Raw genomic sequence first — 16,818 nt, 5'->3', positions numbered from 1 at the left:
ACTTAAGCAAAGTTTCGAATGTTTTGTGATTTTTGTGAAAATTGCATTTTGAAAATTTGTATTTTTCACAAAAGGTTCGAATGTGTTGATGAAATCTAACCTCTGATTGTTTCGAAAGTTTGAAACTTTCGATTAATAGAATTTTTTTAAAAACTTTCGAATGTGGGGGTGAGAAAATAGTGTAATATATTTACTGATAAATTTTATATAAAATAAAAAGGGTAAATTGGTCAATAAAAAATTATGGGGGGGTGGCAGGTAAAAGTGGGGGGGTGCGCAGTACAATTCTCTACGGCCTCTTAAGTACAACATAGGCCTCTTAAGTAGTAGGGCTGGAAAGAACTGTTGGCTCAAGTAGTAGGGCTGGAAAGAACTGTTGGCTCAACCGAAACCGACCGGTTCGAAGCCCAAAACATGCACGCGGGCGGATAAAGTTGGATAAAACGGGTAAGCGGGTGGAGAAAGACGGATTGGACTGGTTATACACGGGTGGGTTCGGGTTGTAAAAACTGGACCGTAATAAACCGAACTCAACCGTATATGTATGTGGGGGCGTTTGCGCCACTAGAAAGCAACAGGCCCAATATTATAGTCCAAATCCTACCGCGATCCAAAGTATAAATACTAACGTTAATAATCAAACCCTAATTTTTCATTCTGCCTCCACACACAACTCACTTGTTCTTGATATTCGCTGTTTCCACTTTTAGAGAAATAATGTTAAACCCTAACTCTTTTGTTTTCTTCAAATCTCTCTTTGAGACCCTCGTTCCAATTTATGTTCGTTGCGGTTCCATTGTATGTTTAACATCCTTCATTCTTTTAGTTATTTTGTAGGTTTTTTTTTTGTCTTTCAAATTTAAGGTTTTCATTTTCGTTCAACATATTTGGCTAACATGTATTTATTTTTATTGTTTAGGTTAATAATCGAACAAACTTGATGTATTGAACAGTTGAAGTATCACAATACATTTACTATTAAAGGTTATATCTATTAATGTTTTTATTTTTTTGTTTATGATGTCTTCTGACAAGACTTTTTTAGGTTTTGATTTTAGAGTTAAGACTTAGGATTTTTGACATTTTTGTATTTTGTTTATGACTTAGGGTTTCTAGATTTTGTTATTATGCACTTTCTTCAAAGAACACTTACAAGTTTTCTCTGTATTTGATTAAGGCTTGGATATTGATTATGGTTTGTTTAAGGTGTTTCGGATTTTTTGTTTTGTTTTATTCCTTAAAAAATGTATAATCTTCCTCACAATTTTATTTCAAGTTTAAGACTTGGATATTGATTATGATTTGTCTAAGGTGTTCTGTTTTTTATTTTATTTTAATTGCATTGCATCTATTCTTAATAATTTGATTTCTAATTTAAAATGTGTTCTATGTGCAGGTTTATGGCTGAAATTAATTTTATTTGTGAATTGAAATGATATGGAGTACCATTGAAGGCTTAAATCTTGTTATGTTGATTTATGGTCTCATAGTTCATCATCAATCAATGAAAAAATGGGACAATATCTAAATTTTAAAGGAAAAATAATAAATTTAAAAGTGAGACAAAATTAGATTAATATATTGATAAATAAAAGTATTACTATTTTGATTAGTTTTGTATTATAAAAGGGTTAATTATCAAAGGAATAAATTAACAAAATTGAGTCAAAAATAGTTTAATATTGAAGGAATAAATTAACAAAATTGTTTTACTCAAATTAACCTCTTAAATAAATATAAAAATGCTTGGTAAAAATAATTGGGGCAAATTTTTTTGAATGGCCCAAAAAAAAATTTGCAGACTTGATTGAACAATAAAATTAATTTAGAAAACAAATGTTACATAGCCCAAGAAGTGTCTGACCCGACTCTATCCACCCGTAAGACCCGCGCACCCGTGACCTGACACCCGCCTAAACCGTGAATTTAAATGGGCGAAATTGGGTCTCTTTTGACCACCTGCGGATTGGACCAAATTTAGAATTTGGGCCCGAAATTGCCTGGACCCGCCCGTTGTCCACCCCTATTAAGTAGTATATTGTTGTATAAGATGAGTCAATCACCTGCTGCCTATTAGTCCATGATGTTGATAATGGAACATAATACTTCGACCGAATTTTGAATGATGTTGAAACTAGATACACTCCTATTGAAAAGTTATTATTATCTTTGTTTATGTTTGTACCACACTTGAATGTTATATTTTATCTAGAGAAGTGTTGGTAGTACGTAAAATTAACATTGTTAGATATTTGTTCAACATGTATGTAATGCAAGGTCGACCAATGAAATGAGCCATTAAATTGAATTTATTGGCATGAAAATGTTCCCTTTAAGAAAATTAAAGGTCAGACTTTAGCAGACTTTTTGACACAACATTCATATTTAGAAGTTTAAGATCCATCAGTCGAGCCTAACTTAGTTGTCTCGTGGAAGTTTTGGGTTTTGGTGTTTGATAGTTCTAGAACCTAGAAGGGAATTAAGGTAGGTATCATTATCATTAGACCTAAGGGAACACTATGGAAATTTATTCTCATATAGATCGTAAGTTTTCCAATAACGAGTTGGAATATGAGGCTATTATTATGGAACTAAAGGTACTAGTTTGCATTATTAAAGTTCATGATCATTTACAAGTTGTAACACCCCAATATTTTTAATTTCACTGAAGTATAAGAATTGTATAGTGAGATACATTATATTGCTTGTAAATAAGTATTATTAAGTCTACTTTAGTGTTATGGTGTGACTGCTAGTATAAGTTGAAGTAACAATGTCAATTATAAGGAAGAGAGGTTTGAATTATAGTTGTCCTTTTAAAAATTCCTATTTAAAACTGAAAGTTTAACTCAAGATTGATCTTGGTTATAAACGAAGAACGATCTTGGTTAGTGAAAAACAATAATATCAATCTTATCAATATAAAATCTAATTGTAAATCATAAAATAAATAAAGATAAAGATAAAGAAATCACACACGCATATATCCTGGTTCACCCAAACACGAATTACGTCAAGTCCTCACAAATGTGAGATTTTCCACTAAGTGCTCAAGGCAAGATTGTTCTTGGTTGTTACACAGTTTTGACAGATCAATCTTTGATCTTTACACAGTTTCTACCTTTCTACCTAGAAAGGATTTTCTCAAGTGTTACCTTACACTATTTCAGAAAGGATTTTGCAAGCTACCTTACTACTCAAGCTATGTTTAACAAAATAGCCTTGAGTTATAAAGTAATGATTTTGAGAATGTTAGAATCTGAGTATTGCTCAACTCTTGTTTGAGAAATAGATTCTATAATTAGAACTCAATTATTACTGATTCTAACACAACACAAAGAGTAAAACTGCAAGCTGAAGAATGATTTTGAGACACTCGAATATGATTGAATGATTGATACTTTGCTTGACACTTTTTATTGTGTTTTGTTCTTTATCTTGAAGTTGTATTTATAGGCTTCAATAGAGCTCAAGACAACTCATTTACCCGTTGAAATAAGGTCAGCTGTCATGAGAAAGTGGATGGATAAAGTCAGTCAAAAATCAAGAGAGTTCATGTTGAATCCAGGAACGTTCTTGACATCCAAAATCATTCTTCGAATTGGTTGGAGATGAGCTGACTTGTACTTGTGATCCTGTCAGTTGTTTGAGATGATTGCTAGCTTTAAGTCAAGTGTGCATGTGATCTTGATTGAAAGTATAGTTGCAGTGTACTTTACAGCCTGTAAATTTGTACTTGCATTTGTCTCACATGAAGAATGATCTTGATTTGTACTTTTCATGAAGCATGTCTTTAATCCTTCGAATTCTAGAATAATTCTCACTTAGATTGATCCTTGCTTATTCTTGATGAAGATATGAGATGAATAAAGCTTCCAGGATCCAATCTTTCACAAGGAAAACTGATCATTCTTGTTTATGACAAATGTGAAGAACGTTCTTCGTTTTCTAGACATATGTCAAGAACGTTCTTCGTTTTACTGTTTTTGCTTTCTTGATTTTAATGAGATCTACTTTGAAATACTTGGTACCTAACTTGTTTTAACACACTCAAATAGACATGTTAAATACCAAAACACTTAGAATCATAATTAGAATTCTTAATTAACCTTTGGTTTAATTATCATCAAAACATTAATTTGGGATTTTGTCTTAACATAAGTGATCTTATATGACTCTTTTGGATGTTTGTTGGATTCACTAGAGTTTCCTTACTGACATCTTTATCATGTTAAGACCATATCTCTTGTTATACGTTTTAGTTTTTCTGAGTCTAATTTGTACTAATGGTTTGATTAATAGTTATAAAAATTTGATATTCTTTGTTTTACATTTTATTTGGAGTTTGGTGACATTTTATGTTTTGGTACAAATTAATAGGAAGTTTGTTAATAGAATTTTCTTATTTATAATTGTCTTTATTTTGTACATTGAATAAAAAAAATATAATTTTAACATTGAATTTAACATCTTAGATTTGATTTAAATTGAAGAATGTAATATCTTATTGTTTCTACTCATTGTGATTCATAGTCTTTATTTGAAGATCTTTGTCATATTTGATTGAAGTATCAAAAATATTTTTCAAAACAAATTTAAATTTTTTGTTTTTGTTTTTAATTTTTATTTATTTTTAATTTCTATAAGTCTCTATTTATTTTGTGTTGTTTATTTCAAATATCATCAATAAATTGATACGATTATCCAATACCCTTAACACTCGAGTTCATTGTATTAAAAAATTTCATTTTCTGTTGTACGACTCAAATGATTTTCAAACAATTTTTCAAAATTATCAAATTATATTCAAACCCCTTCTAGAGTTCGTTGTAGGTCATTTTGTGGCTAACAAGTAGCATCAAGAGCCCGATTCTCTTAGTGGTATAAGGCTACCAGCTTAAAGAGTAACACAGAATGGAAAACAACGTTAATTCAGAACCTATGGCCACGTATAATAGAGCGTCATCTTTAAAGGCGACAAATATTTTTATTGGAAGGAACTACGAAAACCACATTATTTCTTATGATCCGAACGTTTGATAGCAATTGGAAAAGGAGCAAATGTTCTGACTATCGTTCGTGATGGTGTAGAAATTAACAAACTAAAAATCAAAATACTTATGTTTTCGTATTTGCAACGTTGAGGACGTTGAAGTCATTGATTGAATCTTTTTATAATGAATTAAAGTTAATCTATCAATTTGAATAAAAAGAATGCCACAACGAGACAGAAAAATCAAACGTCGTACTTAACCGATAAAATAACAGAAAAACACGAAGAGAAAATATGTTTATATAAAAATTATTTATTTAGATAAAAAGATAGAAAAAATAATGTAAAAGAGTGGTTTTGGACAAAAAGTTGATCTTAAATTATCCCTCTTCTATTATTAAGAACAAAAGAGAATGAGAAAAATAAACTGCAGCGGCTATGTTAAAGAAAAGAAGAGAGACAATTATAAAGTTTTATTTGCTGCATCCGGCATTGTTTTGAAATATTTGCACATTATTCCTGATCAATAAGTTTGAAATATTTATAATATAGATAGATAAGGATCACACTCATTAACCACAACAACCAAATAATTACATTAAGTGGTTAACGAATTTCAGTTAATAACGAATAGTTCGAATTCTAACTGAAACAATTCTTAATTAGACTTTACTTATCTCTCAATCAGTGATGAATTAATAAATGTAAGTTAAAGAGACTTTAAAGAGAGAAGATAATGATGAACTTTCATAAAAATGAATTGAGTACAATGCTAACTTATATAGCAAGTAAAATAGTTGCAAGCTCATGAACTAGTCACTAGTTTAACAACTAACTATCAAAACATTTTTAACAAGCAACTAACCATTTTCTAATTAACTTAATTCTGAATTATTTACAATGCTTTCCCTTAATTCAGAATGCTAAAATGGAACAATGCCTAAGCTTTCCCTTAGGAACACAAATCTGTCAGCTTTCAATGCTTTAGCCAACACATCAACTAGCTGACTAATAGTTGGACATTGCACTATTTCCAGCTTTCCCTTAATCACTTTTTCCCTTAAGAAATGAAAATGAGTTTCTATATGCTTGCCTCTCCCATGTGAGACTGGATTTTTTGCAAGATTAATAGTTGATCTATTATCAATCAGCAACTGCAATGTCTTATCCACCTTACACCTTAGCCATGTCAAACCTTTTAAGCACCTCTAACACATATTTTTGTTGCTGTAGAATGATTCCTTCTTTAGTCCACATAAGTTCCAAGGAAATATGAAAGCTTCCCAAGATCAGTCATTTCAAATTCATTTTTCATCTGAATTTTGAAATCTTCAACTTCCTGTTGATCACTACCAGTTACTAGCAAGTCATCCACATACAAGCATATCATCAATGTGCTAGACTCCTTTCTATTCATTACATAGACTCCATATTCCACAGTGGATTTTCTGAATCCAAGTGGAAGTACTTCAGTATAATCTAAACCATACTTCTGTAGGAAATGACAGTCTGCTTTGCTTATCCTTCAAGCAAAACTCACAAGCCTTTCCTGATACATGAAATGTTTGGTAATCCTAACACCAATTCTTTAGAACTTAGTTGAATTAAGCTTCTAAAGTTTATATGTCCATACCTCATATGCCATAACCAGCTTTGCTCTTCTTGTTTGGTAATCCTAAGACAATGCACACTTGCAGTCTTGATACTGCATTTGAAAGTCCTATTGCTTGGATCAAAGAGCTGCAAGAAATCCTTCTTCATAGTCATTGAATTTTCTTTTTGCCATACTCCTTTTCATCCCTTGATTGTTTGTATAGCCTCCTCCTTTCGAAGATTCAGCTTTATCATCATTCTTGGCATTTCCTTTATTGTTAGACCAGTTTCCACCTTTGAATTTTCTTTTACCCTTCTTCCACTTCTTCTTATCTTTGTCACCTTTCTTGATTGTTTGGGCCTGAAGAGCTTGATCCACTGAGCTTGAGCCGATATCTAATTGAAATCATTATATGTTATTTCACATTATACCAGTAGTGTGTTATTTTAAACAATGTGTGGTGTTTAAGTATTTATGTAATTATTTATATTTTACTTTTTCATTGTAGTTAACGTACTTGTATCATAAAAAAGTTTTGTAATTGTTTTAATAATATAAAAAAATTTGTGTTTTAAAAATGTGATTGAACTGGATCAAATTAACATGTTTTTGATCAGTTTGGTTTGAATTTTGTGGGAAAATTTTAAAAGTTCAACCAAATTGACTATTTTTTTTGGTTTGATTTGTTTCCTCCAAAAAATGAATTAAATCAATATGCTACATTTATAGCTCCATCACTTCCAAACTTGTTTAGCTTCTCCGTCTGATTTTCTTTACCTCTTTTTGTTATGTTTGCAAGTTTTGTGTTTTTTTAAATTACAAATTTACAACTTATATTTTGTATATACAATAAAATATTCTATTTAATTTACTAATTAAAATTTTAAAACTTTTTTAAATATTTTGGTCAAACTCCACCCCTCGATATATCAGTGATCGACTTTAAATTAAATGAAACAATACCTATATCAATAGAAGTTAAGTATATTTGATTTGGTTCAATTTGAACTCACATGTAAAAAAAATTAAAATCAATTTAATTGATAATTAACTTCAACTAAATCTTTATGTTTATCATCAATTTGATTTTTATATCTTTAGACGAAACTCACAATATACACAATTGCAATTTAAGTTAAAAGATGTGTGTATTTTTTTTAACCTTTTTTTGTAATTTTTTTTATATGCTATTTGTTTTTTGTTTTTTTAATTTAAATTATTGGAGAATTTAAAGTGACTGTAGCTATCTCTTGTTTCAACTAAGATTCGTCATTGCATACTATTTAAACACATAAAGGAGACACTTTTTTATAATAATAATAATAATAATAATAATAATAATAATAATAATAATAATAATAATAATAATAATAATAATAATAATAATAAATTGATTTTATTTTTTGTGATGTTTTAAAAAGTTTTCTCTTTTGTGTGGCGCTGTAGTGTCTAAACATTGAGCATTTGGTCTTGTGACCAAGCTAGACTAGGATCTTATTGGAAAAGGAAATTTTTAGAGATCCATATATTAAAAATCAGTGAAACATGATTTTAAATTGTAGTGGCCGCAATTTCGACCTTATCATACATTTTTTCTTCTTATTTTAATGATACTGATTCCTAACTATATTTAAGTGTATTAGAAAATTCTCAAAACCAAGATTGATCATAGGAATAAACGGTTCAATAAAAAAGTTCTAAATTCCTGCTAGTGGCTCAATTGGTAGTGGGATCTGTGTGGAGGCGGTATTTATCCCCTAGGTACCGGGCTCGAATCCCACGGAAGGCAAAAACTCGTCAGATTTCCATATGCATGTGGTACAATCGTCTTAGTGAATATTTTCTAAGAGAGAAATATAGAAATGTCTCAATTTGTTTGTGCATTTTTATGAGAAGATCTGTAAATGAATCTACTATAATTGCTATGTATGTCGATGACATAAATATATTTGGAACTACTGAAGAACTTTCAAAAGCTATAGATTGCTTGAAGAAAGAATTTGAGATAAAGGACTTGAGAAAGATAAACTCCTTATCTTGGTCTTTATTTGTTCATTTTATAACAAAAATAAAATTATAGAAGAGAAAATGTAAGGACAGTAGTCTTGATATAAAACTTGTCCTGCATACATAATAACAAGAAATTTCAAGAATTGAATACAGATAATCAATTCAAATGTAATTTTGCAATCTCCTATTTTAAACTAGTATACAATAACCAAACAACATACAAAATATAGTCTATATATATCATACACTGTATTTGACCAGCAAAACTTCTGCTGTTCAAGCACAATTTCCAAACCAATGAATGTAACCTTGTATATTTTTGGCAAATCATAAAAAATGAAAGCAGTTTCTATGATTGATCCAATTGTAAAAGGGACGAAGTTGCCTTCTCAGGGTTTCTTCCAATGGTGAGGCTTGAAACACGACTTGTCTGGAATGATGATGATGATGAAGGATCATGAGGTGAGGCTCCTATTGTGGTGGACAATGCACTAATATTGCTGCTGATATAGGTGCTGGTTCCACTAACAGGTCCTTCAACAACAAATTTAGGGGGTGGTGGCTTCTCAATTTCTTTTACCCCTTCTAGCATTTGAACAACTTTACTCATTGCTGGTCTTTGAGATGGTTGCTCTTGGATGCACCAAAAGCATACTTGAATCGCTCGTGTAACTTGCGCCATATCGACTTCTAGCTCTGCAAGTCTTTTATCCAAAATTCCTTTGATGTTGCCTTTCTCAAACTCTTCATAGGCCCAAATGGAGAACTTCTTCCTATTTGTTTCCTCTGAGACATCGAAGTTCCTCTTTCCACTCACAATCTCTAACAGAACCATGCCATAGCTGTAAACATCGGATTTCGATGTTATTGGAAGATTTGCAATCCACTCGGGGGCTAAATATCCTCTTGTTCCTCGTACGCTTGTCAAGGTTCTATTCCTATGGTCCTTTGGGTTAACAAGCTTTGCAAGACCAAAATCGGAGACTTTAGCGACATAATTCTCATCCAAGAGAATGTTTTCAGGTTTGATATCACAGTGGACTATGCAATCGCGACACTCCTCGTGAAGGTACGTGATTCCTCTTGCAGTTCCTAGTGCGATATTGTACCGATACTCCCAATTCAACAACTTTCCTGATTGCTCTTCTTTTGGGAATAGAAAATTATCCAATGAACTGTTTTTCATGAACTCGTAGACCAAAAGCCTGTGTCGCCCTTCGGAGCAAAAACCGATAAGCCTCACCAAATTAAGATGATGTGTACTACTTATAGTTGCAACTTCCATCCTAAACTGTTTCTCACCTTGCTCAATGCCTTCAAGTTGTTTCACTGCAACAATAGTTTTGTTAACAAGAATTCCTCGATAAACAGCACCAAATCCACCAGCTCCAAGCTTCTCCTTGAACCCTTTCGTCGACCGCTGAAGCTCCTTGTACGAGAACTGAACTGGCGCACCCGAAGCATACTCAAGAAGAGCATACTGAGCCGACAAAACACCAAACCTCGCATTTTTTCTACAGCACCATATCCATAAACCACCTTCAATTGCAACCACACCTAAAAGGGTACCCAAAACAACAACCACAACAACCCAAGCAGGTACACTCGAACTCTTTTCCTTCACCGTCTCGCCTAAAGAAGGCGGCGGATTCGGAGCCAACGGTGAACAAACCTTAATATAAGAAGTACTAGGTAACGCAGGACTATGATAACCACTAACAAAATCAACCGATTTCATATAACATTGACCCGTCCCATCCGACAAAGAAGTAGAAGCAAAACATGCACGCGAACCTGACAAACAATTCCCTCTACACGCCGATATACCAATGAAAAAGGCCTGCGACTCAGTATCAGGTTTATAAGTCAATAACTGAGTATGATCCAATGTCAACATAGTTTCATTCCCTTGACAACTATCAAGACTAACCTTCCTCCTACACCCCTTCCTACTATTACTACTACTCAAGAACTCAAAATTCTCAGAAGGGCACCCACAAATAGTGTTAGTATCATTATAACTACATATACCATAATTCCCACAATAAGCATAAACTTCACATTGATCTTCAACAGCAGCCCATCTAACTCTAGGGTTTCCACTACCCTTAGAAGTGCTATAAATCCTTAAATTCCCATCATTATCTAATTTCAAAATCCTTAAAACATCACTACCACCGCTACCGGCATCAGCATAATCACTACTATAAGCAACAACAGCAGGAGTACTCAAATTCAGATCCGAAAGTTGCAATATCCCGATCGATGACAACGATATAAAAGGTGAACTCAAACTACCATTCACAGATGAATTTACACCTTTAGTCCAGAAAATTATGCTATCATTCCATATCAATGATAAATTACCAATTTCACTAAGACTAAAACTATAAAGACCAGATTTCAGAACCTTACCAACACTGAAATTCTGTGAAGGCAAAAGTGTATCAGTAAGGTGGTCAAAGCTTGACCAAAGGATTTTTGTTCCGTTTGAAATTACCAATTTACCAGTGTCATCGACGGTGGCTGATGTCGCACCGAGGTTAGCGGTACCTGAGTCCCAGACAGTGGCGCCGGAGCCGTTGACGAGACGAAGGGAACCGGTGGTGAGGAATTGGAAGGAACCATTGGAATCGACGGCGGTGGAGTTACCGGCTGTCCATACGACGGGAGCACCGCCGGAGTAGACGATGGCGGCGAGGAAGGAAGGAGGGGAGGTTGGTGGATCGACGGGGATGAAGTGGAGGGAGAAAGTGGAACTCGGAGAGGACCATGATTGGTTGGTATTGGAGGCGGAGAGGGTGGTGCCGGGGGATACGGCGGCGACGGTGGTGGTGACGAAAACAAGGGTTAGGAATAGAAAGTGAGATTTGAAGTACATGTTCATTTGAAATTTGAATTTGAATTTCATTTTGAATTTGAATTTCAATATGTAAGTGTTGTAGTTGGATGCATATTAGAATTATGTTTATAATAATCTTAGGATTGTGTTTTGGTTTCATTTGTGGAAATTGTGTTTATAGTTATGGACTTATGGTGGAGGTGGAACATAGTGAAGGAAAGGGAAGACTTTGACTTGGCTCTTCCATTTGGTTGACCAGTCTGAATGGAAGTTAATTTCTGTTTTCTTTTTAAATATTGATTTTTTTCTTTCTCTAACTGACATTGGGAATATTACAAAAAATTTATACATACAATTATGACCAGCAGATTTAAATTCGAGATACGGTTCAAACTTAATATTATGTGTATTTTGCTCGTTAAGTACGAAATATTGGTTTATTTTAATTTTATTATATATTTTTCTTGACTAATTTAAGTATATTTTTTTTGTTTGGATAAATATCCGTGATTCAATGTTAATTAGAAGTAGGACTTAAAATATATTTTGACAAATCTATACTTTTTTATTATCTGTGTTAACTAGAAGTAGGACTTAGTCCTACTTATGAAATTGTCCCATATTATTTCTTTATATTATTATTGAAGTATTAATTACTACCTTTGTTTTTATATATATAATTCTGTTAATTAAATTATGAAAATTAATTATAGTGTTATATTTGTTAATAATTTGAATAGTTTTATTAATTTATCTTTAAAAAGAGAATTGATTTATAGTTTAATTGTGATATTTATTATAGATTACATAAAAAGATGTAATATAATTATAGATAAGTTAGTAAATAAATTTTTTTGGTTTAATAAAAAAAAATTGTTTTAGGTCAAACTCAAATCAGAGTGACCCAATTCATCACTGTAACAGGCCGATTTCGGATCAATCCGATCCAGTATTTAGAGTCTCAAATAGCTATCAATTTAGAGCATTACACCACTACAAATGAAATTCGAAGTGGAAGACAATCATATCATGCCTACATATATCTTTCTTTCCAGTCACTTGTTGGCAATTATATCATGTTCACTGCCACTAGATGACAACGATCATCTTACATCTGTGTGGACATGCGTCCAAAATTAAAAGATGATCCAAGAATCACATACTCCCTTTGTCTAACAACCATAACAATCTTTTTTTTTAAATCATAGGAAATGTCATATAAAAAGGACATTTGGTGCATAAAAAGGTACATTAATTTCTAATCCTAAAAACCTATAACACTTACACACATATTAACTTGATCGTCAGAATGTGTGAAGATAGACACCCACCTTAACCATGGAGGAATTATTAGTTGTAAAGAACTTCCATAAAACCGTTTGAATTGGAAACAAATGAAGATAAATAATAGGTATAACCACAAAATCGAAATCAATTTCAGAAAACCAATTAGTAAAAAAAGTTGGTGTTAAAAAAGTTTACTTTTTCCTTAGAATTCTTTATCATTTTAGATTTGATATATGAAAATAATGTAGTGCATGTTTGGACTAGAGATAAGTTTGGCAAAATTATAATGGCACCGTAATTTTGTGAAACTATAAAATCGAACTTATACCCAAATCATAATGACTCACTGTGATTCTATTGATTTCAATGCACATTCATACATTATATTAGATCTACAAAGAAAAAGAAATTGAGAGAAATGAGATTTAAATAAACATTTTGACCGACATATACTTCTTAATTGCAAAGTCACTTTGCAAAAGCCTGCAAAATATAAATATTTTTTGGATTAATAAAGTATAAATGAAGTTTGCATTTTAATATGATGTAGTGTGATTAGTTTCCTCTTAAACAATTTGTTTTTAATCCAATGTTTAAAACTTAAATTGATCACTTAGGTTTTATTGCTAGTCTTTTGAGCTTGGAAAAAGATAAAGATGGAAAGTGTTTGATTTAATATGTATTAAGTTAATATGTTTGGAAAAGATATTAATGTTAAATGGTTAGGAACAACATTTAAGTCCACATATAAGCTAATTTGTTAAAATAAAGTCTAGCATGATATGATGTGTAGTGCGTGAATCTATGATGATAATAACTTGCTGATTATCATGATGATTGAGTTGAAACACCCCTAAAGTTAATTTGGTCCCATGATTGCTACATCATGCTACAACAAATATAATTATTACTAAGTGTCGCGACCTAAAACTTCGAGTGTTTCTCGAATTCAATGAAGTCGCCGTCAAAATCTATTTTAAAATAGGAAAAATATTGGGAAACCCTTAAAGTAGAAAAATAAAAATAAAAAATGGTATTTAAAACTAAGTTTTGAGTTCGGGAGTCGATTATGCGTAGGAAAAATATTAACACCCTACTACATTCGTTAAAATACGGTTACTTATAATTAATTGTGCAAGATTAATATTAACTTAAGTATATTTATTTTTCCTTATTATTAAATATGAATAACAATTATTATTTATTTTTTAATATAATTTTGGAATGAATTGACGCATACGTGGAATAAACTTATTATTATATTATTTCTGATTAAAAAATATAATTTATATTTTTAAAAATCATTATTATAATTGTTAAAAATCATTATTACAAATAAAATTTATTTGTTAAAATTAAATTAAAAGAAAAAACACCTAAAATAAAAAATCCTAAACAAATCAAAATCAAAAGGATTCACTCATGAACCCTAAAATCATTCTGAACCCTAAAATCATGAACCCTAAAATCATTCTGAACCCTAAAATCATGAATCCTTTGTTCAATCGTTTTCATCACTGATTCGTTTTCATCACTGGATCGTTCGCGTTCGTGTTCGTGTGCGCTGGATCGTTCGCGTTCGCGTTCGTGTGCGCTGGATCGTTCGCGTTCGTGTGCGTTTTCAATCGTTGTGTTTGCGTTCGTGTGCACTGGATCGTTCGTGTTCGCGTTCGCGTTCGTTTTCTGGATCGTTTTCATCACTGACTCGTTGAAACCACTGACTCGTTTTCATCACTGACTCGCTTTCTGGATCGTTTGTTCATCTGTCGTTTTCATCAGTGATAAAATGGCGAGTGGAGGTCATTTCGAGTTCTCTCCATCTTCAGATAGGAAAAAAGATACAAAGTTTTGTGTTAGGTATGTTATTTTAGGGTTTTCGCTTTGTTTTATTATTAACATTATTAAACTATGTATTTGTACTTTGATTTTATGGCCAAAAGTTTTTCTCTACACTGTTAACAGAACTCAATGCCTTTATGCGTTTTTAATAATGTGGTCCATGTATTTTTAATAATGTGGTCCATGCCTTTATGAACGATTTATTCAATGGCTTGTTTTGTGTAGGCCAACTTCTGTCCACATAGTTAGGTTAAGAATTAACCATGGGGGTAGTTTTGTAAACCACCCAGTGAAGATGTACGTTTGTGCCCAAGTGGATGAGATGAATTGGTCTTGGGATGTAGACTTAATGTCTCACATGCAAATTACTAAAATGGTCAAAAGTTTAGGATATATGAGTTTTAAACGTTTGTGGTACCAGCATCTGAAGTACTCATTTACACGTGGTACCAGCATCCGAAGTACTCATTAGGATATATGATGTTCTGGATTATTGATGTTCTGGTTCTGCATTATTGATGTTCTGGTTCTGCATTATTGATGTTTTGGTTCTGCATTATTGATGTTCTGGTTTTACATTATTGATGTTCTGGTTCTGCATTATTGATGTTTTGGTTCTGCATTATTGATGTTCTGGTTCTGCTTGTTCTAGTTCAGTTTAGAGTTCTGATTCAGTTTAGAGTTCTTGTTCTGGTTCTGCTTGTTTAGAGTTCTGGTTCTTGTTCTAGTTCAGTTTAGAGTTCTTGTTCTGGTTCTGCTTGTTGTAGTTTATTGATGTTCTGCTTGTTGTAGTTTGTTGATGGTTCTGTTCTGGTTCTGCTTGTTCTAGTTTTGTTCAGTTATGATTCTGGTTCTGTTCTGCTTGTTGTAGTTTGTTGATGGTTCTGTTCTGGTTCTGCTTGTTGTAGTTTATTGATGTTCTGCTTGTTGTAGTTTGTTGATGGTTCTGTTCTAGTTCTGCTTGTTCTAGTTTTGTTCAGTTATGGTTCTGGTTTTGTTCTGCTTGTTGTAGTTTGTTGATGGTTCTATTCTGGTTATGCTTGTTGATGGTTCTGTTATGGTTCTATTCAGTGAATTATTTGGTTCAGCCACATGCTTTATTTGGTTCTGGTTCTGCTAGATTTGTTCGTTTCTGGTTCTGCTAGTTCAGCCACATGCTTTATTTGGTTCTGGTTCTGCTAGTTCAGCCACATGCTTTATTTGGTTCTGGTTCTGCTAGTTTTGTTCTGTTCAATTTTGTTCTGGTTCTGGTTTTATTCTTGTGCTTGTTTTGGTTTAGTTCTGGTTTACTTTGTTCTAATTTTGTTTTGCCCTGCAATTTGGTTTTGGTTTTGGTTTTGTTGTGGTTTAGTTTTTTTGACATGTTTTTGGTTTTTTAAATAGGAAAACAAACTTCTTGACATGTTACTCTTACATTATAATGCCATCAAATGGACCAAAAATTTGGCATGCATCAAATGGAGATCCTATAAATCCCCCAATCATGAGAAGAGCACCGGGTAGACCAAAGAAAAAAAGGAACAAGTCCAATGACGAGTCAAAAGGTTCTAACAAACTACCAAGACAGTTTGCAACTGTGAAATGTAAGAACTGTGGGAAGCTTGGCCACAACACGAGGACATGCAAGGGTAAAAGTGCAGCAGATAGAGAGATACCAAAAGGTGGAAATAACATCAACAGAACAAAGAGAGCAAAGACAACCATGAAACCTTCGACCTGGATTTTCAGCCGTCCAAGAAGTACACAAAGGAGATTCAAGTCCACACAAACATTCTCTTCTTCTAATTCTCAAATGAGAATTGTTGCTTGTAACTGAATATGAATGACAAGACATTCTTTTCCCAAAAAAACAGAGAACAAGAGAAGAAACAACGAAATACAAACGAAGAAGAAACGAAACACAAACACGAACACAGGACGAACACCAATACGTAGACGATGAAGAAGAAGAAACACAGAACGAACACCAACACAGGACGAAACACAAACACATGACGAACACCAACACGAAACACGAAGACGGTGACCAACAATGAAGAAGAAGACGAAATCGGAATCGGAATCGATTTGGGAGCTTTTGTTGAATTGGGGCTGTTTTTTAATTTAGGGTTCAAGCTTTTGTTGAATGATATGCTTCTGGTTCAAGCTTTTGTTGAACGATATGCTTCTGGTTCAAGCTTATGGTTCATTTTTTTTAATTTAATTTTAATGACGTTTAATCAATAATGAAATTGAATTAGTTTAGAAAGAGTG

General features: G+C 32.5%; 1 protein-coding gene across 1 annotated transcript; it reads right to left on the bottom strand.

The window, feature by feature from the left end:
- Positions 1-8,676: 8,676 nt before the first annotated feature.
- LOC101506838 (G-type lectin S-receptor-like serine/threonine-protein kinase At1g34300) lies at positions 8,677-11,703 on the bottom strand. Its single transcript, XM_004515047.4, has one exon. The coding sequence runs from the start codon at positions 11,506-11,508 to the stop codon at positions 8,947-8,949; it is 2,562 nt and encodes an 853-aa protein (XP_004515104.1). The 5' UTR covers positions 11,509-11,703; the 3' UTR covers positions 8,677-8,946.
- Between the last annotated feature and the right edge of the window lie 5,115 nt (positions 11,704-16,818).

This window comes from Cicer arietinum, chromosome 8 (assembly GCF_000331145.2).
Source record: "Cicer arietinum cultivar CDC Frontier isolate Library 1 chromosome 8, Cicar.CDCFrontier_v2.0, whole genome shotgun sequence".
NCBI lineage: Eukaryota > Viridiplantae > Streptophyta > Magnoliopsida > Fabales > Fabaceae > Cicer > Cicer arietinum.
This window is presented reverse-complemented; position numbering and strand designations above follow the sequence as displayed.